This window comes from Nilaparvata lugens, chromosome 8, assembly GCF_014356525.2.
Source record: "Nilaparvata lugens isolate BPH chromosome 8, ASM1435652v1, whole genome shotgun sequence".
Classification (NCBI taxonomy): Eukaryota; Metazoa; Arthropoda; class Insecta; order Hemiptera; family Delphacidae; genus Nilaparvata; species Nilaparvata lugens.
In genome coordinates, this window is record NC_052511.1 from 22,473,837 (window position 1) to 22,492,481 (window position 18,645).

At 34.0% G+C, this 18,645-nt stretch overlaps 2 protein-coding genes across 2 annotated transcripts in view; both read right to left on the minus strand.

The window, feature by feature from the left end:
• The window catches only part of LOC111044213, a 66,586-nt gene that overhangs the window by 25,792 nt on the left and 22,149 nt on the right, over positions 1-18,645 (minus strand). The gene's annotated exons all lie outside the window — the stretch shown is intronic.
• Positions 3,825-6,844, minus strand: LOC111044214 (dynein light chain 2, cytoplasmic). Its single transcript, XM_022329301.2, has 2 exons — positions 6,090-6,844; positions 3,825-4,481 (listed from the first exon to the last, which is right to left on the minus strand). Exon 2 carries the CDS (start codon positions 4,469-4,471, stop codon positions 4,202-4,204), a length of 270 nt encoding a protein of 89 aa, XP_022184993.1. The 5' UTR covers positions 4,472-4,481; positions 6,090-6,844; the 3' UTR covers positions 3,825-4,201.

The following is an 18,645-nucleotide window of genomic DNA, read 5'->3' on the forward strand; positions in this document are numbered from 1 at the left end:
GTCCTTCATCCTTGATGTCCTTCATCAAGGACATAATGTCCTTCAAAACTGTACAATGAATTGTTTCATCCCATACTTCATTTGCAAGACTGAGAACTAATATAGTGATAAGACAATATCAACCTATCCTTGGCTTCAGTTATTGGTGAGAATTTGCTAAACGATTGACTAGATCTACAGCTATGGATCACAGTTATTGTTTGGTCACCATACTATTGCATTTTATAGTAATTTATTTCAATAGTAGTGTATATTTTGTAGAAGACACTCACGACGAACAACTTATTCTACAACTTACATGATTCTGAGTCATTCTGTTGCTGTGGGACATTTTCAATGCAAACCACTGGAGAATTAACGTGGTTGCCAACATTTTTAGGGATTCCCACGAGATAAATAATGTAAAACAGGGAGAAATTTAAAGTTTTGGGTTCAGCCGGGGGCTATCCACGCATATATAAAACGGGGGCGGCTTTTAGAGCTCTTCTATTAACCACAATATCGCATTGCCTCCCTTCTTCATTTACGCCTTCTCACCAACCTCATCCTCCTCCTCCTCCTCTTCCATCCTCCTCCTCCTCCTCCTCCTCCTGCTGCTCCTTCTTATCCTCATCCTCATCTTACACTCCCTTCTCCTTCTCAGGCCTTCTTTTTTTCTATCCTCCTTCTTATTCCTCTTTCCATTTTCCTTTCTCCTCTTCTTCGTCTTCCCCATTATTCACTTTTCTTTTACACACCACCATATACTGTACATTACAATCTCCAAAGCATGCTTTACGAACTGGGCGTTATACTGGAACATTTGCATGTAGTATTTACACTCACGACTATTCTGTAATTCAACTTCTTTAGCATCTAGTTCCTCTTTCTCTCTCATCTTCCAACATTCTTTATCAACTGTATCCTACTTTCCTTCCATATTCTCTTTCTAACCCTTCATGTTCTTGGAATCGATCTCCAACTGTCCTGTACCTACTGTTATTTCATTCACATAAAAAATTCCTTTTTATCTTCATCTACAGTCGTTTTCAAATTCCGCTTTTCAAATTGTTCTCATGTTCCTTTTTCTTACTCAATTGTTTGAGATATCGTTCTTTATCTTTTCTTTTCCCTGAATTTATGTAATACTCATGAAAACTATCTCTTCTTTATTACTTTCATGTGACTAGCAGTCCATCACCAGCAACTTTCTCTTAACAATCCCTCAATCCGATAACATCAACTTTATGCTTTACACAAATTTATAGGGTTCCTACTCATATTTTCTTCAGAAGGTACTTGAACTCATTTTTGATAATCTTAGTATAATATACTAAGCATATTATGCTTCAGCACTTATTAGATCATGACAATAAATTTCAGTTCTTCAATAACAGCAAAAGATGTTATAAATCTGCAAAAGGAAACTTAATAAAATTTCATCATCAATATAAACATAAGTACATGCTACAAAACAAAGAGTTCTGATGTGATCCAACGGCATAAAGCCTTTCAATCCCATAAAGATCCATTCTCTTTCATGATATTGAAAAAGCAAGTAACAGCTACCACAGTTGATGAAAATAATGAATGTCAAGCTGAAAATAATCAGTCAGTTTTTCTCACACCAAGAAAAAATAAAGTTAGAGACAGAGAGAAAGTATTTGTTTCTAAGCGAAGTGTTCCATTTGTTTATGATAAAACTAATATTTGGAAGTGAATATTTGAAAAAGTGGAATGAGCAATCTATGATACTGACCAACGACCCACTCATATGAATGAATGAATCGACGAGTTCATGTAAGTTCATTACGTTCGAGAAAGCAATAGGAAATCCATAGAGAACTGAATGTTCCAATTCTATGTTAAAATAATTATTGATCTTTTACAAACTATCTTTTGTCAAAAATTATAACCAACAGTAAAAATTGTGTAACCAATGATCGTGAGATGAAGATATGAAGCACGAGCTCTTTATTTCGTGTATTGAAAAGTAGAAATTGTCCAGGAAAAATGAAGGAGAGTGAAGATTTCTCTCTGAATAAAGATGAACCCAGCTTTTCAAACCTGACATTGAATCAGTTTCTTATTAACTTCGACCTTTAATATTGTCTCATTCATAAACAGTGGAAAGCACTTCGAATGATATGAATGAATTCAGACATCTCAACCAAATTGAATCACCGTCTACCCATCGAGAACGGCAATATCCTTCCACAGTAATTTACCAAACACAATTCCATTCATTTTCCAGAACAACAAATCTGTATTTGTTCATAAGCGACTTCAAAACACAAAGATTACTCACAATAACTCAAGAACCAACTTTTTGATCTGTTCATAATAGTCGTGAAATAAAGATTCAAATAAAGACCCACAATATCACATTCAGTGAAACTTGATATCGAATCACAAATAATATCACAAGCAACAAAATAATAATGAGAAGCTTTTGACCTTGAGTGACGTAATAATCCTCCAGACGACAACCTCTCAGAAAATCCACAGAGAGGTTACATTTTTCAGGGTTAAGATTTCCAACAAAAGGTTCAATCATTTTATCTGAAGATAAATGGAATATTATTATTGCGAATCCAACTTTCTTGGTCTGTCTCTAATAATCTGTTCCAGACGATGAGGTATTGGAAATTGGCTGATTTTTAAGGGCTTCAGTTGCAGAGATTGGAATTGGTAACAAAAGCCGTTCACAAGTAAAAATTGAGTAGATTACTTTATTATTGCTACAGTGATCGAAAGTGATGTAAAACCCGATCATGTCGAAAATTTTAGGGGACACTTTACTTCGCGTGCACCAGTACTATCGATAGTAAAGAATTTCAGTACAGATACCATCGAAAATAAACTGGAATAAATTTACTAGCCATTAAACTACAATAACTAAATAGCTTACTGAACTGATTATATACTGGAACTCAATATCATCGAATTAAGAGATCACTGGTGCACTCAAAATAAAGTCCAGCCAAATTTAAAATGTGGTTCAATGATTTCAAATTCAATAGAAAATCTTTATTAAAAAAATCTAATAGTTAACTCATATTATCAATTGAAGATAAAGTGAACTGATGTCAAGCGTAGGACACAATGGGAAATCCAATGGCTAGGTGTTTTCTTTCCTTTCGTTCTATGGCGCACACCCCAACATGATTTTTTTTCTTATTGAATAAAATTGGAATAAACTGAATCAACATTCAATTGAAAGGTTTCTCGTGAAAAAGAATAGTATTGCCTTTAAAACAATCAAATTAATTCTAGTTTGTTCATCTATCACCTAGATATAATCGTATGGCTTCTGTTTAAGTATAATAGTAGAGCGAGAGAATGTTTTACATCGTAGAACATTGTTTCAACTGAGAATGTATTATTTCATTTCAATTAAAAATTTACCCTTCTTCCAAGTATTCCCTATGTTTGGGGAACAAGATGTTTTGAACCATTGCTAGAAAATCAGCTAGAAAATTCAAGCATTATGAATTATGACTTAATGAGTAATTATGACTTAATGAGTCATGTCATTATCTCAAATATGAGTTCGTGATTGTTTACTATGTTTGGGGAACAAGATGTTTTGAACCATTGCTAGAAAATCAGCTAGAAAATTCAAGCATTATGACTTATGACTTAATGAGTTAATTATGACTTAATTATAATTTTATGACTTAATGAGTCATGTCATTATCTCAAATATGAGTTCGTGATTGCTTACTAGCAGGTACAAAAGAATCAAATAAATAAAAGGAAAATCAATAATTCATCAATATTATGATTATCAGATAGCTTCATAAATAATCGATTTAAGATAGATGAAATAAAAATTACAGAAATCATGGATTAAACCTAGATTTATTACTTTCACAACATTTCAGGAAGGTTGGTAAACTATCAAAATAAATTAGGAATTGAATTATTCAAAGTTTAAACTCAGATAATAAATCAAATATCCAAGAAGATAAAATTAAAATTTCAAGGACTCAAATCGAAATTCATAGCTCTCACATACTAAGAGTTCACGTCAAGTATTTGGATAAGACAAAAGTTTTTGTTGTGTATTGATGACTTTCATCAAGCACAACTCCCCCAACTATTCTCTACACAAATATTATATCAATTTTTGTTTTCCAGAATTGATGTATCTCATTATTTTTTCTAAAACATTTCAGCAAATGTTTCGCAGAGAATTTTGTTGAATATTAATATTTTATTATCCACTTTTAAATAGCAGAACAGCAACCTGTCCCAGATAGAAGTAGATGAAATGCCTCGTCTCGTGAGTGACATAGCTGCCGAAGTTTCTGCCCACAATGCAGTGCCAGGTTGGACTGTACTTCTTGTCAAACTCTTTTTTGATGAAAGCTGCAATATCTTTTTCTACATTGAACTTCTCCATGCCTTGCACGGCGCAATCAACGGCATCTTGCTGCATCTCTTCTGACATGTCAGCGTTTTTGATTACGGTTTTTCTGTCAGTCATCTTTTATCACCTTTTGGAATGAGAATAGGATTAGTATTGGAATAGAATTATGGGATAGGTTCAGTATTAGTATAGTAGGTATACAGGGTGTTTACGAACACCCTTCCAATACTCTAGGGAATTTTTCCTGGGTAAGAAACATATCTAAATATCATATTTAAATTGTCCGGAAGTCTTCAGTTACTCACACAGCGGTCATTTTGCTTTTTTCACTTATTATTTTTTTACTTTTTTAATGGTTGAACATACGAAATTGGAACTTTGTACAATTATTTATAACTAGACAAAGATAGAAAGATATTATAATAATTTTTCAAATCCATAAAACAAAATGGCGGCCATTGAAATTTTCGTTTCTTGAATAGCTCAGAAACCGTTGGTTTTACAAAAAATTACTTTTTTCAGTACATTCAATTACCTATCGATTGGTACCTAATTTTATTGTGATTGAACCAATAATAACTGAGATATGGCAGCTTTATTAGTGATAGATAACTACTGAAAGTTTGTTGTATTGCAAACCAAGGCCTGCTAATAGAGTCGCCTCAATGATGCAATAATCTCTATTTGCATTGCATGTTAATAGTAAGCGATTTTAGGAATTTCCAAACAGTAAAATAACGTTACATAACCCTCTAAAGGTGGATCACCAACCACTAAAGCTGCCATATATCAGTCAATATTGGTCCTATCTTGAAAAATTAGGTACTAATTGATAGGTAATCAAATTGACTGAAAAAAGTTATTTTTGTAATTTTTTGTAAAATCAACGGTTTTCAAGCTATTAAATTGTGAAAAATTATCATAATTTTTTTAAGCTTTGTCTAGTTGTTATACATGATTGCGCAAAGTTTCATTTTCGTATGTTTAACAATTATTTGGAAAAAATAATGAGTGAAAAAAGCAAAATGGCCGCTGTGTGAGTAACTGAAGACTTCCGGACAATTTAATTACGTCTCTTACCCAGGAACAATGCCCTAGAGTATTGGAAGGGTGTTCTTAAACACTCTGTATATAGGTATAATATTTGATACCAGGGGTGATTGATATTCATTCATAAGAGTGGTCATATTGCATTACATAAAAATGTTAATTATAAAGCAAAGGATAACCAAATGTTTATCTGCAGTGGAAAAATAAATAGTGAAGCAATACGTCATTAACAAGATAGAGATGGTTTAATTGATTAATAGGATTTTGTAATTTTTTTTTATGAAATTTAATGAGTTTATACTTGCTTAGTTGAAGAAACAGGATATATTTAAATTTTTTGAAATAGACTGAAGTTTGAAGGCTAAGATTATTATGAAGCCAACAATAAATTATATTATTGTTTTCAAATTTGGGAATTCATCAAAAAGATTCATCAATGTACTATTATATTGTCAAGCACTGGAAAGTCGAGATTATATTAATTTTTTCGTAATTATTTCTTTGTAAAAAATTTAAATAAATATTTCAATCAAAAATGTTAAGCTTATTTTGGAAAAACAGAACTCTTTCTGAATGTTTCCAATGTTGCCTTGGAGTCAAAGTAATAAATCAATAATAATTATTGATTGGGTTTGTAATGGGAATAAATAAATAAAGCTATTTTTATAATTGAATTTCAACTTACGTATTAGGAAATCCAACAGAATCTTGATCAATTTTTCTTCACAAATATTTTTGTGACTGAATTGAAAAGTTCAGTTCTTTATCAGAAAGTATACTTCTTGCTAAAATCGATCATCAAGCTCTACCAATTAATCTGCGATTTGTTTAATTTCTGAGTTATTTTTCACAAACAGCTGATATGCCATCGTGAATTTAGAATTCTGTGTTCCAACAAACAGCTGAAGTTTAATTCAAAGAACATACTGGAGAACGTTTCTCCATATCGGCTCTGTTGATTTAAATGGCAAATCAAGGTTATCTTTCATTGAATACTTTCGTTCAAAAAAAATCGAATTGAATAAAAACGCCGTAAAATGACACGGTACTATAGTAAGGCTATTGCTTTAAAATTCATTCATCGGTTCGCGTTGCATTGATTTTGTAGGATCCGATTTGTACGGTTATTTCAAGACGAATAAAAATTTGATTTTCAAATTTTATATTCAGCTTACAACTGATCAATTACTTCATTGCATAGTTATATATTACCTTGCAGTAATAATCTAATTTTACCTTGTAACTAACTTACTATCAATCCAAATATACGGAAGCCACATGTTTATAAATTAGATTTATCAATGTTACATTTGATTTATATAAAAAAATCATTTATTTTCCATTAAAATCATGCTCAACATATATATGACGGTTTAAAATAATTTCAAATATATGCATTTTATGATAGTAATGTTTGTTCTCAGGTCTCAGTATGTACAGAAACAAAACTCACAGAATAGCTGAGTGACATTGTGAGTCATGACGTCATGACCTACCATCATATTTTGTCACTCAAATATCACACATCGACATGTCTTGTTTGAGTTGTAATTTTCCATGTTAATGATGAGTTACTGCCACTGTCTACATAACATGCTACCATAGATACCATTTTCATGTTCTCTAATCAGTTAGAGAGCAAGTAGCCTAAACATGAATGACACTATGGTTGAGTGCTGTGTATCTATGGTGAGATCCTTTTTAAACTGTCAGCATTCCTTATAAAGAACACCAACGTCTCTCATTCAACCAATACTGACAGTTTCTAGTAGATTATTTTTTCTTTATTATTACAATAAAGCAGCACATCATTAAAATGATTAGGAGAGTGAAAAATAAAGAAAACTTGTGCTACTTCTCTGCCTAATTTATATGAGATTACATAGTCTGCAAAGAGATTATGTCTTCCAGGTCTTCATTTTCACATACTTTTCTGTCCAAAATGTATAGGACATTTCTATCTTCTACAATTTATAATCCAAATATACGGAAGCCACATGTTTATAAATTAGATTTATCAATGTTACATTTGATTTATATAAAAAAATCATTTATTTTCCATTAAAATCATGCTCAACATATATATGACGGTTTAAAATAATTTCAAATATATGCATTTTATGATAGTAATGTTTGTTCTCAGGTCTCAGTATGTACAGAAACAAAACTCACAGAATAGCTGAGTGACATTGTGAGTCATGACGTCATGACCTACCATCATATTTTGTCACTCAAATATCACACATCGACATGTCTTGTTTGAGTTGTAATTTTCCATGTTAATGATGAGTTACTGCCACTGTCTACATAACATGCTACCATAGATACCATTTTCATGTTCTCTAATCAGTTAGAGAGCAAGTAGCCTAAACATGAATGACACTATGGTTGAGTGCTGTGTATCTATGGTGAGATCCTTTTTAAACTGTCAGCATTCCTTATAAAGAACACCAACGTCTCTCATTCAACCAATACTGACAGTTTCTAGTAGATTATTTTTTCTTTATTATTACAATAAAGCAGCACATCATTAAAATGATTAGGAGAGTGAAAAATAAAGAAAACTTGTGCTACTTCTCTGCCTAATTTATATGAGATTACATAGTCTGCAAAGAGATTATGTCTTCCAGGTCTTCATTTTCACATACTTTTCTGTCCAAAATGTATAGGACATTTCTATCTTCTACAATTTATAATCCAGATCTAACTATAATAGGTATATTCTTTGGAAAATTCCTAACAATATAGTTTAATTGGAGCCTGAAAATTTATCAAGTATCACACATATATTTGTGATTTTCAAATCCTTCAGCTAACTAAGCAGATTAGATTGTGATATACTTTTGGATTTGGAAATGTCGAATTATCTCGAACAGTACACAAATAAATTTGCACAATTGGATCACTCCCCAAACAGCATACAAATCAACAGATAGATTCTAGAATCTATAGTTTGTGTAAAATAAGTTGAGACTTGGCCCTCCATCCCAAGAAATTACAAGGGTTGCTAAATTGTGTAAAATTGCAACTTTCTCAAATTTCCAATTCAACGTCAGAATTGGATGTAGAATATCATCCCCGATATCCTAGTAGTGCTAGAAAAGTTTCAAGGTTGAAGGATCAACAGGAAATTTAACTTCTATGATAAAATTGGAAACATCGCGAAAATTTATTTTTCTTTTGAATATCACATCTCTCAGAATCATGAGGCGTCGTAATGCGTAATAATTTTATATCAAATTAACGGGAAGAATGTGTGTGAATGTCTCCTTTCTATTGGTGTCTGGATAATTTTTATCCGACCTATAGTTGTTTTTTAATCAATGTTTATGTTTGTCAATGTCGAGCAGAAAACATGACATTTTCCACATGCTGGAAAATTTTTTGTTTCAAAAGATAAGTAGGTGGTGAAAGCGAAAAAGTTTCTCAGAAATAATTGAAATTATTTTTCCAATTGTCAAACGTACTCGGAACAACGTATTTTGGCCTCTCAGGAGTTTCAAAGTCAAGGATAGCGGCTGAATGGTGTGCCACCATTTTATATGCTATCAATAGCTGGGATCAACAAAAACAAAATACAGAACGATTGAAAAATTCAGCAACTGCAAGCCACATGATTATTAAATAGTGAAAATGACAACCTCGCCTCGAATAATTCAAGCAGTGTTTCATTACAGCCTTCCTAGAGGCAATCAGCTGCTTACGTTTGAAATAATTCAATCAAATATCTCGTAAATAGTATTCCCAGCTTTTAGCATGCAATTTGGTACACAATGCATGTTATTAATTGAAAAATAATTTCAATTATTTCTGAGAAACTTTCTCGCTTTCATCACCCACTTATCTTTTGAAACAAAAAAGTTTCCAGCATGTCGAAAATTTCATGTTTTCTGCTTAACTCAGATAAACATTATCCAGGCACCAATAGAAAGGAGACATTCTCCCCGTTAAGTTGGTATAAAATTATTACGCATTACAACGCCCCATGATTCTGAGAGAAGTGATATTCGAAAGAAAAATAAATTTTCGCGATGTTTCCAATTTCATCATAAAAGTTAAATTTCCTTTTAATCTTTCAAGCCTGGATTTTTTCTAGCACTACTAGTATATCGGGGATGATATTCTACATCCAATTCTGACGTTGAATTGGAAATTTGAGAAAGTTGCAATTTTACACGAATTGGCAACCATGTAATTTCTTTGGATAGTGGGCCAAGTCTCAACTTATTTTACACAAACTATAGATAAAATCACATATTTTGAATTTGAGCGACATTTTGTGAATCACACATTGAGACAGAATCACAATAATATATTTTTGAACAAGGTTAGACGCTCCCAACAAGAATATTGAAATTACAGACTCTATTTTTTCTGAGCATGATGTCAACATGAAGCCTAGGCGTGTACGTGTTTATTGTGCAATGAAAAGTTACTGCTTAGTATAGATCATTTGGCCCACAGGCTTCTTCCAAATTAGGTAGTGATAAAATCAATATCCTTCTCAAAATCCACCAAATTTGCCACATAGTTGAGGATTACTTCTAAATTAGGTAGTGATTTCGGTTGGAATGAATATATTTCCCTTATACCACCTTATTTCCCACATAGTTTAGGGTAAACTGCACAGCGATGCAATTCCAAATCAACCGGAGAACCTGCGATGAAAGGAATCGGTTGTGAAAGCTGAAAGTTGCAAACTCAACTCCAGCCAATCTGCTCCTGCTGTTGGATATCGAAAGGTGTGTGATGCATCTTTTAAATTTTCTATCACGTCCTATTTCAATCTGCAGCATGACATACACTGCCAGCTCAACACTATCGCTCCTGTTCGTCTTTCAACAATCACATTTCTACTCCAGGAAAAGGACGACGAGGTGATTCGCGTTGAACAGCAATGAGAGAATATAGGAGAGAAGGATGAAAGGAGAAAAACTAGCGAAGATGGAAATAAGATAAGAGAGAGTTGGTAATATAAGGAAAGAATGGAAGGGAGTAGAAGAGAAATAAAGGGAAAACAGAAGAGCAAGGAAGATGGAGATTGAATAATATGAATCAACGCTAAAGAATATGTAGAGATGAAGTCAATGGAGGAAAAAGAAGGGAGAGGAAGCAGAGAAAACAAGAAGGATGTATGAGATGTGTAAATGTAAAAAAGTAAGAAGAGAGAAAAATGAGAAGGATGCGGCAAAAGAGAGCAGGGAAAGAACATAAAAGAGAAGGAAGTAGAAGGAGCAGGTAGTGTAAAAGAGAGGAAAAAGGATAGAAGGAGAACGAATAAGGAGAGAATTATGATGATAAAGGATCAGTAGGAGAAATGTGAAGAAGGAGAGGAATCAGTGAGATGGCGTTAGAGAAGGAAAAGTTGATAACGAGCAGGAATTAGTGGAACAGGAAAAGAAGTGGAAAAATGAAATTTATTAAAAAAGAATACAATAGAATGAAAAAGAAGAACCAATTTGGAAGGTGAGGGGGTTTATGGGGAATAAGATAGAGAATAGATGATAGATGAGAAAACGTATGAGGAGGAGGATGAATACTAGGAGAAGGATGTGGAGAAGGAGGAAAAGAAAATCAGCAAATCACCTGTATCCTCTGAATACTAATATACAATCCTTTCAAACCCTATACTTCCTTCTCACTCTTTTGCTTTGTGTTGCAGAAATCACGAATAGGAGGTTTAAAGCATTTACAAGAATAAGCAGAGGCATTGGACATAGCAAAGAGTAGACGTTAAAAAGAAAGATTTGAAGGAATAAAACGAAAAAGATGGTAAAGGAGATGAAAAACTGTGAAAAGATTTAGCTTTGGGTAGAAAAAACGCTTGAGAAGATTGATAGGATGTCTCTCTAGGCTAGATCAGTTACTCAAAGAACGTGACAGATAAGAATATTCTTGAGTGAAGCAGTGATACAGTGGTTTATACAAGTTAGTAACTCTAGGTTTTGGTTGCTCAGGTTGCCTAGCTTTTGGTCGCGTTACCCTTAGGGTCGCTTTCTCCAATAAAGTTGAACTCAAAACAAATTATAATTAATGCTTTGGAGAAAGCGACTTAGATATCAGCAGGTTACACCTAGTCTCAGAGCTAAGAGGAATTTCATATAATAAAGAAAGATTTATGATTTCTTAAATCATGCTTACTAGCAATTGGATAATTTTTTATGATGTTTGAAGATAAGTAGTGGTCTTTCAGCTTTGGGTGTTTTCTAAATCAACTTAATGTGGTTTTGTAGATCTTAACTATCTGCACAAAGTAGGAGAACAACTCCTCTTCTCTGTGCTATCTGTTAGTGGAACTGGCCTCAAGCAGACACCCCCCTTTCAATAGAAAAAGAGGAAGCATAACTCAATTACGCCTCAAATCAAGTTGCCCCCCACGTCTAACAATTGATTACCACTCATAAGTTGGTTTTTGAATCAACAGTTGAATGCTAAACTTCTCTTTTGATAGATTACTTTTCCGTACTGAAACTACCTATTTTTTATCTCCAAGAAAAAATCTACTTCACCACTGAGGGAAGCGTTGAGAAAACTCTAATCCCGAATCAAATTAAACAGCCTTTTGTTGAGCTGTATTATAAAAGTGGCTAATTACAGACTGTCACGGCAGACGCAGTTCCTCCCCAAGGATAACTACATCCTGAACTCTTGCATAATAGTCTTCATTCGCACTAGTAAATACTCCTTCATTCGTCAACACAAGATTCAATTTGTGTCTGAAGATTGCAAACATTTTTTCCTTTATTTGGTCTCTTCATCTTTTGTCGTTTCATCTGAATTGCTCCTCTATTTTATCTTCTCATTATTCGGAAGTTTCAGTAGAAGCGTTTTCATTTCAATTTCTCATCTTTCTGTAGTCTTATCACAAATGATTGTAGTTCCAAAATAGCATTTCATCATCTACAATAATTGTCTTTAATTTCACTTCAGATTTCACATAGAGATGTTTTAGGCTCGGAAATTGTTTTTCTCTGTGGCATGTTCAGACCTACTCTGAATTCAAAAGAAATTGTATTGTTCAATTGATGGATCTAGTTTGGACTTGAAAATAATTTGCATAATTTTCAACAAGTTTAAACAAAGCAATGCATGCCTTATCCTGTGGACTCAAACAAGTTCTTTATAATAATAAATGGACTGATAATAGTTGATTGTACCACTTAATACAATCAAACCTAAATGGATTCGAATAAATTCGAATAGAAAATATGTTATATAATAAATCACCATAGACTATTCAAACATCAATTATCATAATTATAGTCGCTTATCCAACAATAATTCCAAACCAAAGGAATCGGAGAGTAGAAGCATAAGGTGTAGTGAAAGGTGATACACATTTTGAGATATGAAAGTGGACAATAATGAAGAGAGAAAATAAGAGCAATGGAAGTTGAAGTTGAGAAGAAACAGAGCCGTAATAATGATTGTAGCTAAAAATGAGACAGTCTGCTTGATTTATTATCCTTTTGGTCCACACAGCTTCAACGCAATAACTGTGAGTGTTCCGTTTGAATAGCATGAAAGGCATCTGAGGTTTTTGAATATTCAAATTGTAGACATGAATCACTACACAGATTTCAAACTGGAATTGCATAGGAGAAATATCACACTTGATATTAATATTTATTAATTTGATTTTATAAAGTCACTTGTGTCATGTTTGGAATTACCGTATAAAGCAATAATAATTAGTACTAAATGCATTATTGGTTCCATGTTTTTCAAGTTAGGTGTTTCAAGAAATCTTTACTACCCTCGTTGTTCGTTTTCATCATTGTAAGAAGTGACGATTTTTTCTATTCTAAAATTTATATTAATTTAACATTTCATGAGGCGACTCTTTTAGAAGTTACAAGCATGCAAGTTGAAAGCCATACTCCGCAATGGGTGGAAATCACAAATTATAAAATTACATGGATAATGTTCATTAAAGTTGACTATTCGTTTTTAGATAAGAAGATGAAGACATTGTACGTATTATTCATTTTGATAGACCAATCCTTTTTTTCGAAATGTATCATCGTACTTATTACCGTACCAGTCAATGATCACCATTTTTGCATCAGAAATTTCAATATGGGACAATATAATACTCACTTATTTAAACAAAAAATGAAAATGACAGTAGAGTTCATCAAACTCCTTCCAGTTCTCCATTCTGACTTCATTAAATCTGTGGTCCCTTCAAAACCCTCCTCCTCTCTCCTCTTCTTTTCTCTTGTACACCGCGTTTCTCCGCGAAAATAATGACAAATTCCGCCCGCTTTCTCTCATTTCTCGCCTTTGTCTTACTTTGAAATTGTTTCGTAGCCGCCACAACAACAAGAACAACTGTCAAGAAATGGCTCGAAATATTACCTTTTGCACCTTTCGTATATACCTTTATACATCATGTAGAGTATAACCTTTATACCTTTGTATACTGTGTACAGGACCAAGATATGTATTTTGGGAATATTACTCTTACCGTGAATACCTATATTCACTGTTTTCTTGGCTATATATATATTCTGGAGGATATTGGAGTTGAATACCTATGTTTGTAAGTGAATATTATATATATTCTGAACCGGAGATGTTTGTGGTTGTATACCTATGTTTGTATATGAATATCACAGCTATATGGTGGGAAATATTAGCCAGCTTGTTCTGCTGTTGCGGCTGTGTTTTATGCCTCATAATGAAGAAGTCGAGATGATATCTCGCTACTATACTTTGCACTACAGGTTTGGCTTGCTCCATTTCATTTCTGTTGGAGACAGATTTTATTTGCTTCCTCTGTATTGTGATAAAATGTAGGATGTTAGCTGAGAAATCAGGTAGAATTTGCTGAATTATGTGAGAGATTTTTGTAGGGTTCGTTCGAGGACTGGTTTGAAATTGTGCGTTCTTGGAACAATCACAACTTGTTAAACTATAATTCACAACTTTTTGGAAATTCAATAGTGGGAGGAAGAAAGAAACTTGTGGTTCAAGTTACCATCGGCTGGAATTTCGTGAAAATTGGAAAAAAATCGTCGAGAAGGGGGAATGAAGGGCGATATAGGAAGAATGAGGTTAGAAGAGGGAGAAGAAAAGAGATGAAAGGAATGAAGTGTAAGCTTTTTAAGTTTGTGAATACAAGAGCTGCCCGTTTAGCAATTCATACGAGCAAACTTTAGCGGTAGCCTACATTTACTTATCTGAAAAGGTTTCCCTACACTTATCCAACCAAAAAGTACAACTTTCCAGCTTTTATTGTGTTAGCCCACTGATACTTGTGCAACTCGATAAAAATCTTGCGAACACTTCGACTCGGCTGAGAATATTTAACGGACGAATATAATCTCCTATGAGATAAATTCTTCAGGGATTTGGGGTTGTGGTCATATGAAATTGATTCCTTTGATGGTGAGAAACATTACCTATTCAGTGGATGTGCATGCTCTGCATGTGTGCGAGAGTTACATATAAATACAAGAAAAGATATATATTATGTCAAGTATGTTATTCTTTTATTTAACATATTCTTTTATTTAATATTACATTTATTCATAATACTCAAATCACATACATGATCAGAAAATGTCCAACAGGCCTAGCCCAAAACCATAGCCATCTCTGTACTAGAGGTGGCTATGTCAAAACTGTTTCCTTTCCGAATGTTGATAGAAGTACGTCCAAAACGTAGTCCAATTCAACAGAGACAAAAACACATGATCATAAAATGATTGGAAATGAGAAAGCAAGCTTATAGCCTTATTATAACATTCCCGAATTCCGATTAATCCTTTAACGATGATTTTGAAATATTTCTATATTACTGCATCGAAATGAAGTTGCATTACCTCAATATTTTTACACAGGAACAATACTAATGATAATTAGTTGGTAATTTGCATAATATAACTTTAAATGTATTCCAGAGTACACAATATAATTGAGAATACAAGGACCACTTTCCGGTGTAAACTTCACACCAAGTTTGCAACAGATTCAATCACCGTCAGGAAAATTGCATCCACTCGAGAAAATTGGAAATACCGGTGGAAATTGGAATTGAGAACAGTTTTCCTAACAACGCTCGGACAATATGGCTAGGACAGCAGTATCACATTTCGTTCCAGTACAAAGAGAACACTACATTTGTTTAAAACACCATCAAACCATTTAAAAGTATCGTAACAATAAATTGTTTCCATTTGAATTCCCTTTTTAGTAATTTATTGCAAGGGTGCTCTGTACCTACAGTGAAAGCCACTTTGTCAGCCTTCCCTATAAATAACATCAATATTCCCCAGTATACCAATGATGAAAGTTTAAAATGAATTTCAATATAGAATCCAAATCCACTCCACTAGCGGTACAGTAGACAGTTTTCAAACGTAACTCGCTTCACCCGCTTGGGAATGTGTAATATACATGTCTAGGTGACTTGTTGACCTTTGGGCCTTGTATCAAGGGAATCCCCTTGTTCAATTAGCAAGGTTGCATTTTCAAATTTCCACTGAGCACAGTCAGGATTGTACACAAAATTGAATTAACAATGAGTAGCAGTAAGTTGAAAGTTGTGACAACAGAATTGTGCACTGGAGGTATGCTTGTGTTACAACAGATCTCTGAGACAAGTTGCAAAGCTTATCGATCAGCTGCTCTTATAGTGGAGAAAGGTAACCATAAAATATAAAATACCGTATACGATATTATTTACATGTTAACCAGAATGAGTCACTGAAGAAGTTTCATCGAATTCATGTCATGCAAGATGCTATCTAACCTGGATATAATTCATACAAATAAGTTGAGAAACTTTTACCTGATACTATGTTGAAGGATCCACTTCAAAGGTGCGTACAGAACGAGTAAGTCGCGGTGAAGATCAATGCCAATAACAGCTATAAAGCAACACAGTTGTTCTATTATAATGAAAACAACCCTACACTACAGTAACTATTTTAACTATATTGGGTAATATAGTTAATGTACCCTACACTACACTCATGCGGATATCAATGTCAGATCCGATTACAAAGTTCAATATTGAATTCAATTTGTAATCTACCAGGAAAATTCAAAAACAGAAATGCCCACCTGGAAGTAGCGTCCACCAGAAACTATTTAATTACTATTTCAACGAGGTCTATTTTATTCCAAATAATGGAAGTGGGAAATTACTTTTGATAGGTACTTCAATACTGATTGTTAGTTTTGAAATGAGAATATTATTGGAATTTCTGACAATCTGTAACTGATAATTCCTAATTTGATGAAACAAACCGAATAATAAATAGGTGGACTGGTTATTTAATGCAATGAACAATTTCTATTTATTTTCGGATTCCATTGAAGAATTTCAAGTCGGAATGATGTGCTTGTAATAAATAGAGACCATTGAAGAGCTAGAATAATGGCTTTTATTGACTAAAATAAACTGAGATAAAATAACAAACTTTCTGATGATTTAGAATAATTCAAACAACTGATTTATGACATATGATTATCACATCATTCTTCCCTCCCAGTAGTGGAACCTACCGGGGCCAATCTACGAATGTTGACAGAAACTTCTCTTCCATCAGAAAGTCTTACTTGAGCGACATGAGGGTTCAAATGAATAATTTCTACCTTTTCAACTTCAGGATCATGCTTACTGCGTCTTACAAAGGTCTTCATCCATGCCTCCTTGGCGTTGATCAGCCAGGATGGCAGGTTTGTCATAGATGTGGGATTACGAGGATGAATGAACATTCGCTCGTGAGGTGTGCAATTGATGGTCGTGCAGAGAAGCGAGCGAATGCTGCTTAGTGATTCTAAGAGTACCTTTTCCCAGTGAGAAGTATCCATGTTCCTGAACCGTAGGGCTAAACGGATTGTCTTCCAAATTATTCCATTGTAGCGTTCCACCTGTCCATTATACCTTGAGGGTTGTAAGGTGTTGTGGAACTGGTAGCTACACCCTTGGACATTAAGTAAACTTTGACATCTTTTGATAGAAAACTGGTCCCTCTATCAGTGTGTATGTATGAAGGATAGCCGTATGTGGTGAATAAGTCATTGAGATTTTGAATTACTGTTTCTGATGACATGTCTCGACAGGGATAGGCAAAGGGAAATCTCGAATATTCATCCACAGTAGTGAGGATGTACTTATTTCTAGTTGATGATGGCAGGGGTCCTTTGAAGTCAATGTTGATCCTTTCAAAAGGCCGAGTTGCTTTTATCAATTTTCCTTTGAAACAGTTGAATCTTGGCTTCAGCTCTGAGCAGATCTTGCATTCCATGCAGACTTCTCTGATGTCATCTACCGAGTATGGAAGGTTATGAGCTTTAGTCCAGTGAAAAAATCTTGTGATGCCGGGGTGGCAGAGGTCTTGATGATATTTTATCAAGTCTTGTTTTGATGTGATACATCCCATTATCACACATGCTCGAGAAAGAGCGTCAGCAGTTATGTTCTCTTTTCCAGGTCGGTAAATGATATCATAGGTGTATTGAGATAGCTCAAGGCGCCACCTCATGATTTTTTCGTTCTCCACCTTGCCTCTTGCCGCGCTATTGAACATGAATGAAACAGATTTTTGATCAGTAATAAGTTGAAAGAAACGACCAGATAAGTAATGACGCCACTTCCTAATAGATTCTACAATGGCATATGGCTCTTTTTCAACTGATGAGTGTCGTTTTCCACTTTCGTTTAGCATTCGTGTGCAACAGTATGCATTGGGACGTTGATTGTAAGATAGTGTTGCTGCTATGCTTCTGCATGTGAGTCTGCATCAGTGTCTACAGTGAGAATGCCTCCTTCATCCTTCCACATGTATTGCAGCTGCAGCTACCTCTTTGTTTAGATCTTCAAAAGTTCAAGGGCCTTTCCTTGATGAGGGAAGAGCGTACAAGGCATGTACCAAGGCATCAATTTTACTTGAACAATTTTGTATCCATCGAGAGTAATGTGCGAAGAGGCCCACAGTTCTCTGAAGAGTTTTGGGACTAGGAGGTGGGGGCATATTAAGTAGAGGCTCAAGGCGTTCGGGATCTGGACGTAATAATTTGTTTCCAACTAAAAAACCTAGGAAACGTATCTCCTTTTGACAGAATTTACTCTTCTCTTTGTTTATAGTAAGTGAGTTATTTGAAGCTGCTGCAAGAACCGAACAAGATTAGTGTCATGTTCTTCTTTTGAATTTCCACAAATTATGACGTCATCTAAATAAGCATAGGTATCAAATAATTTCTCTTTTTGTATGAGTGAATCTATT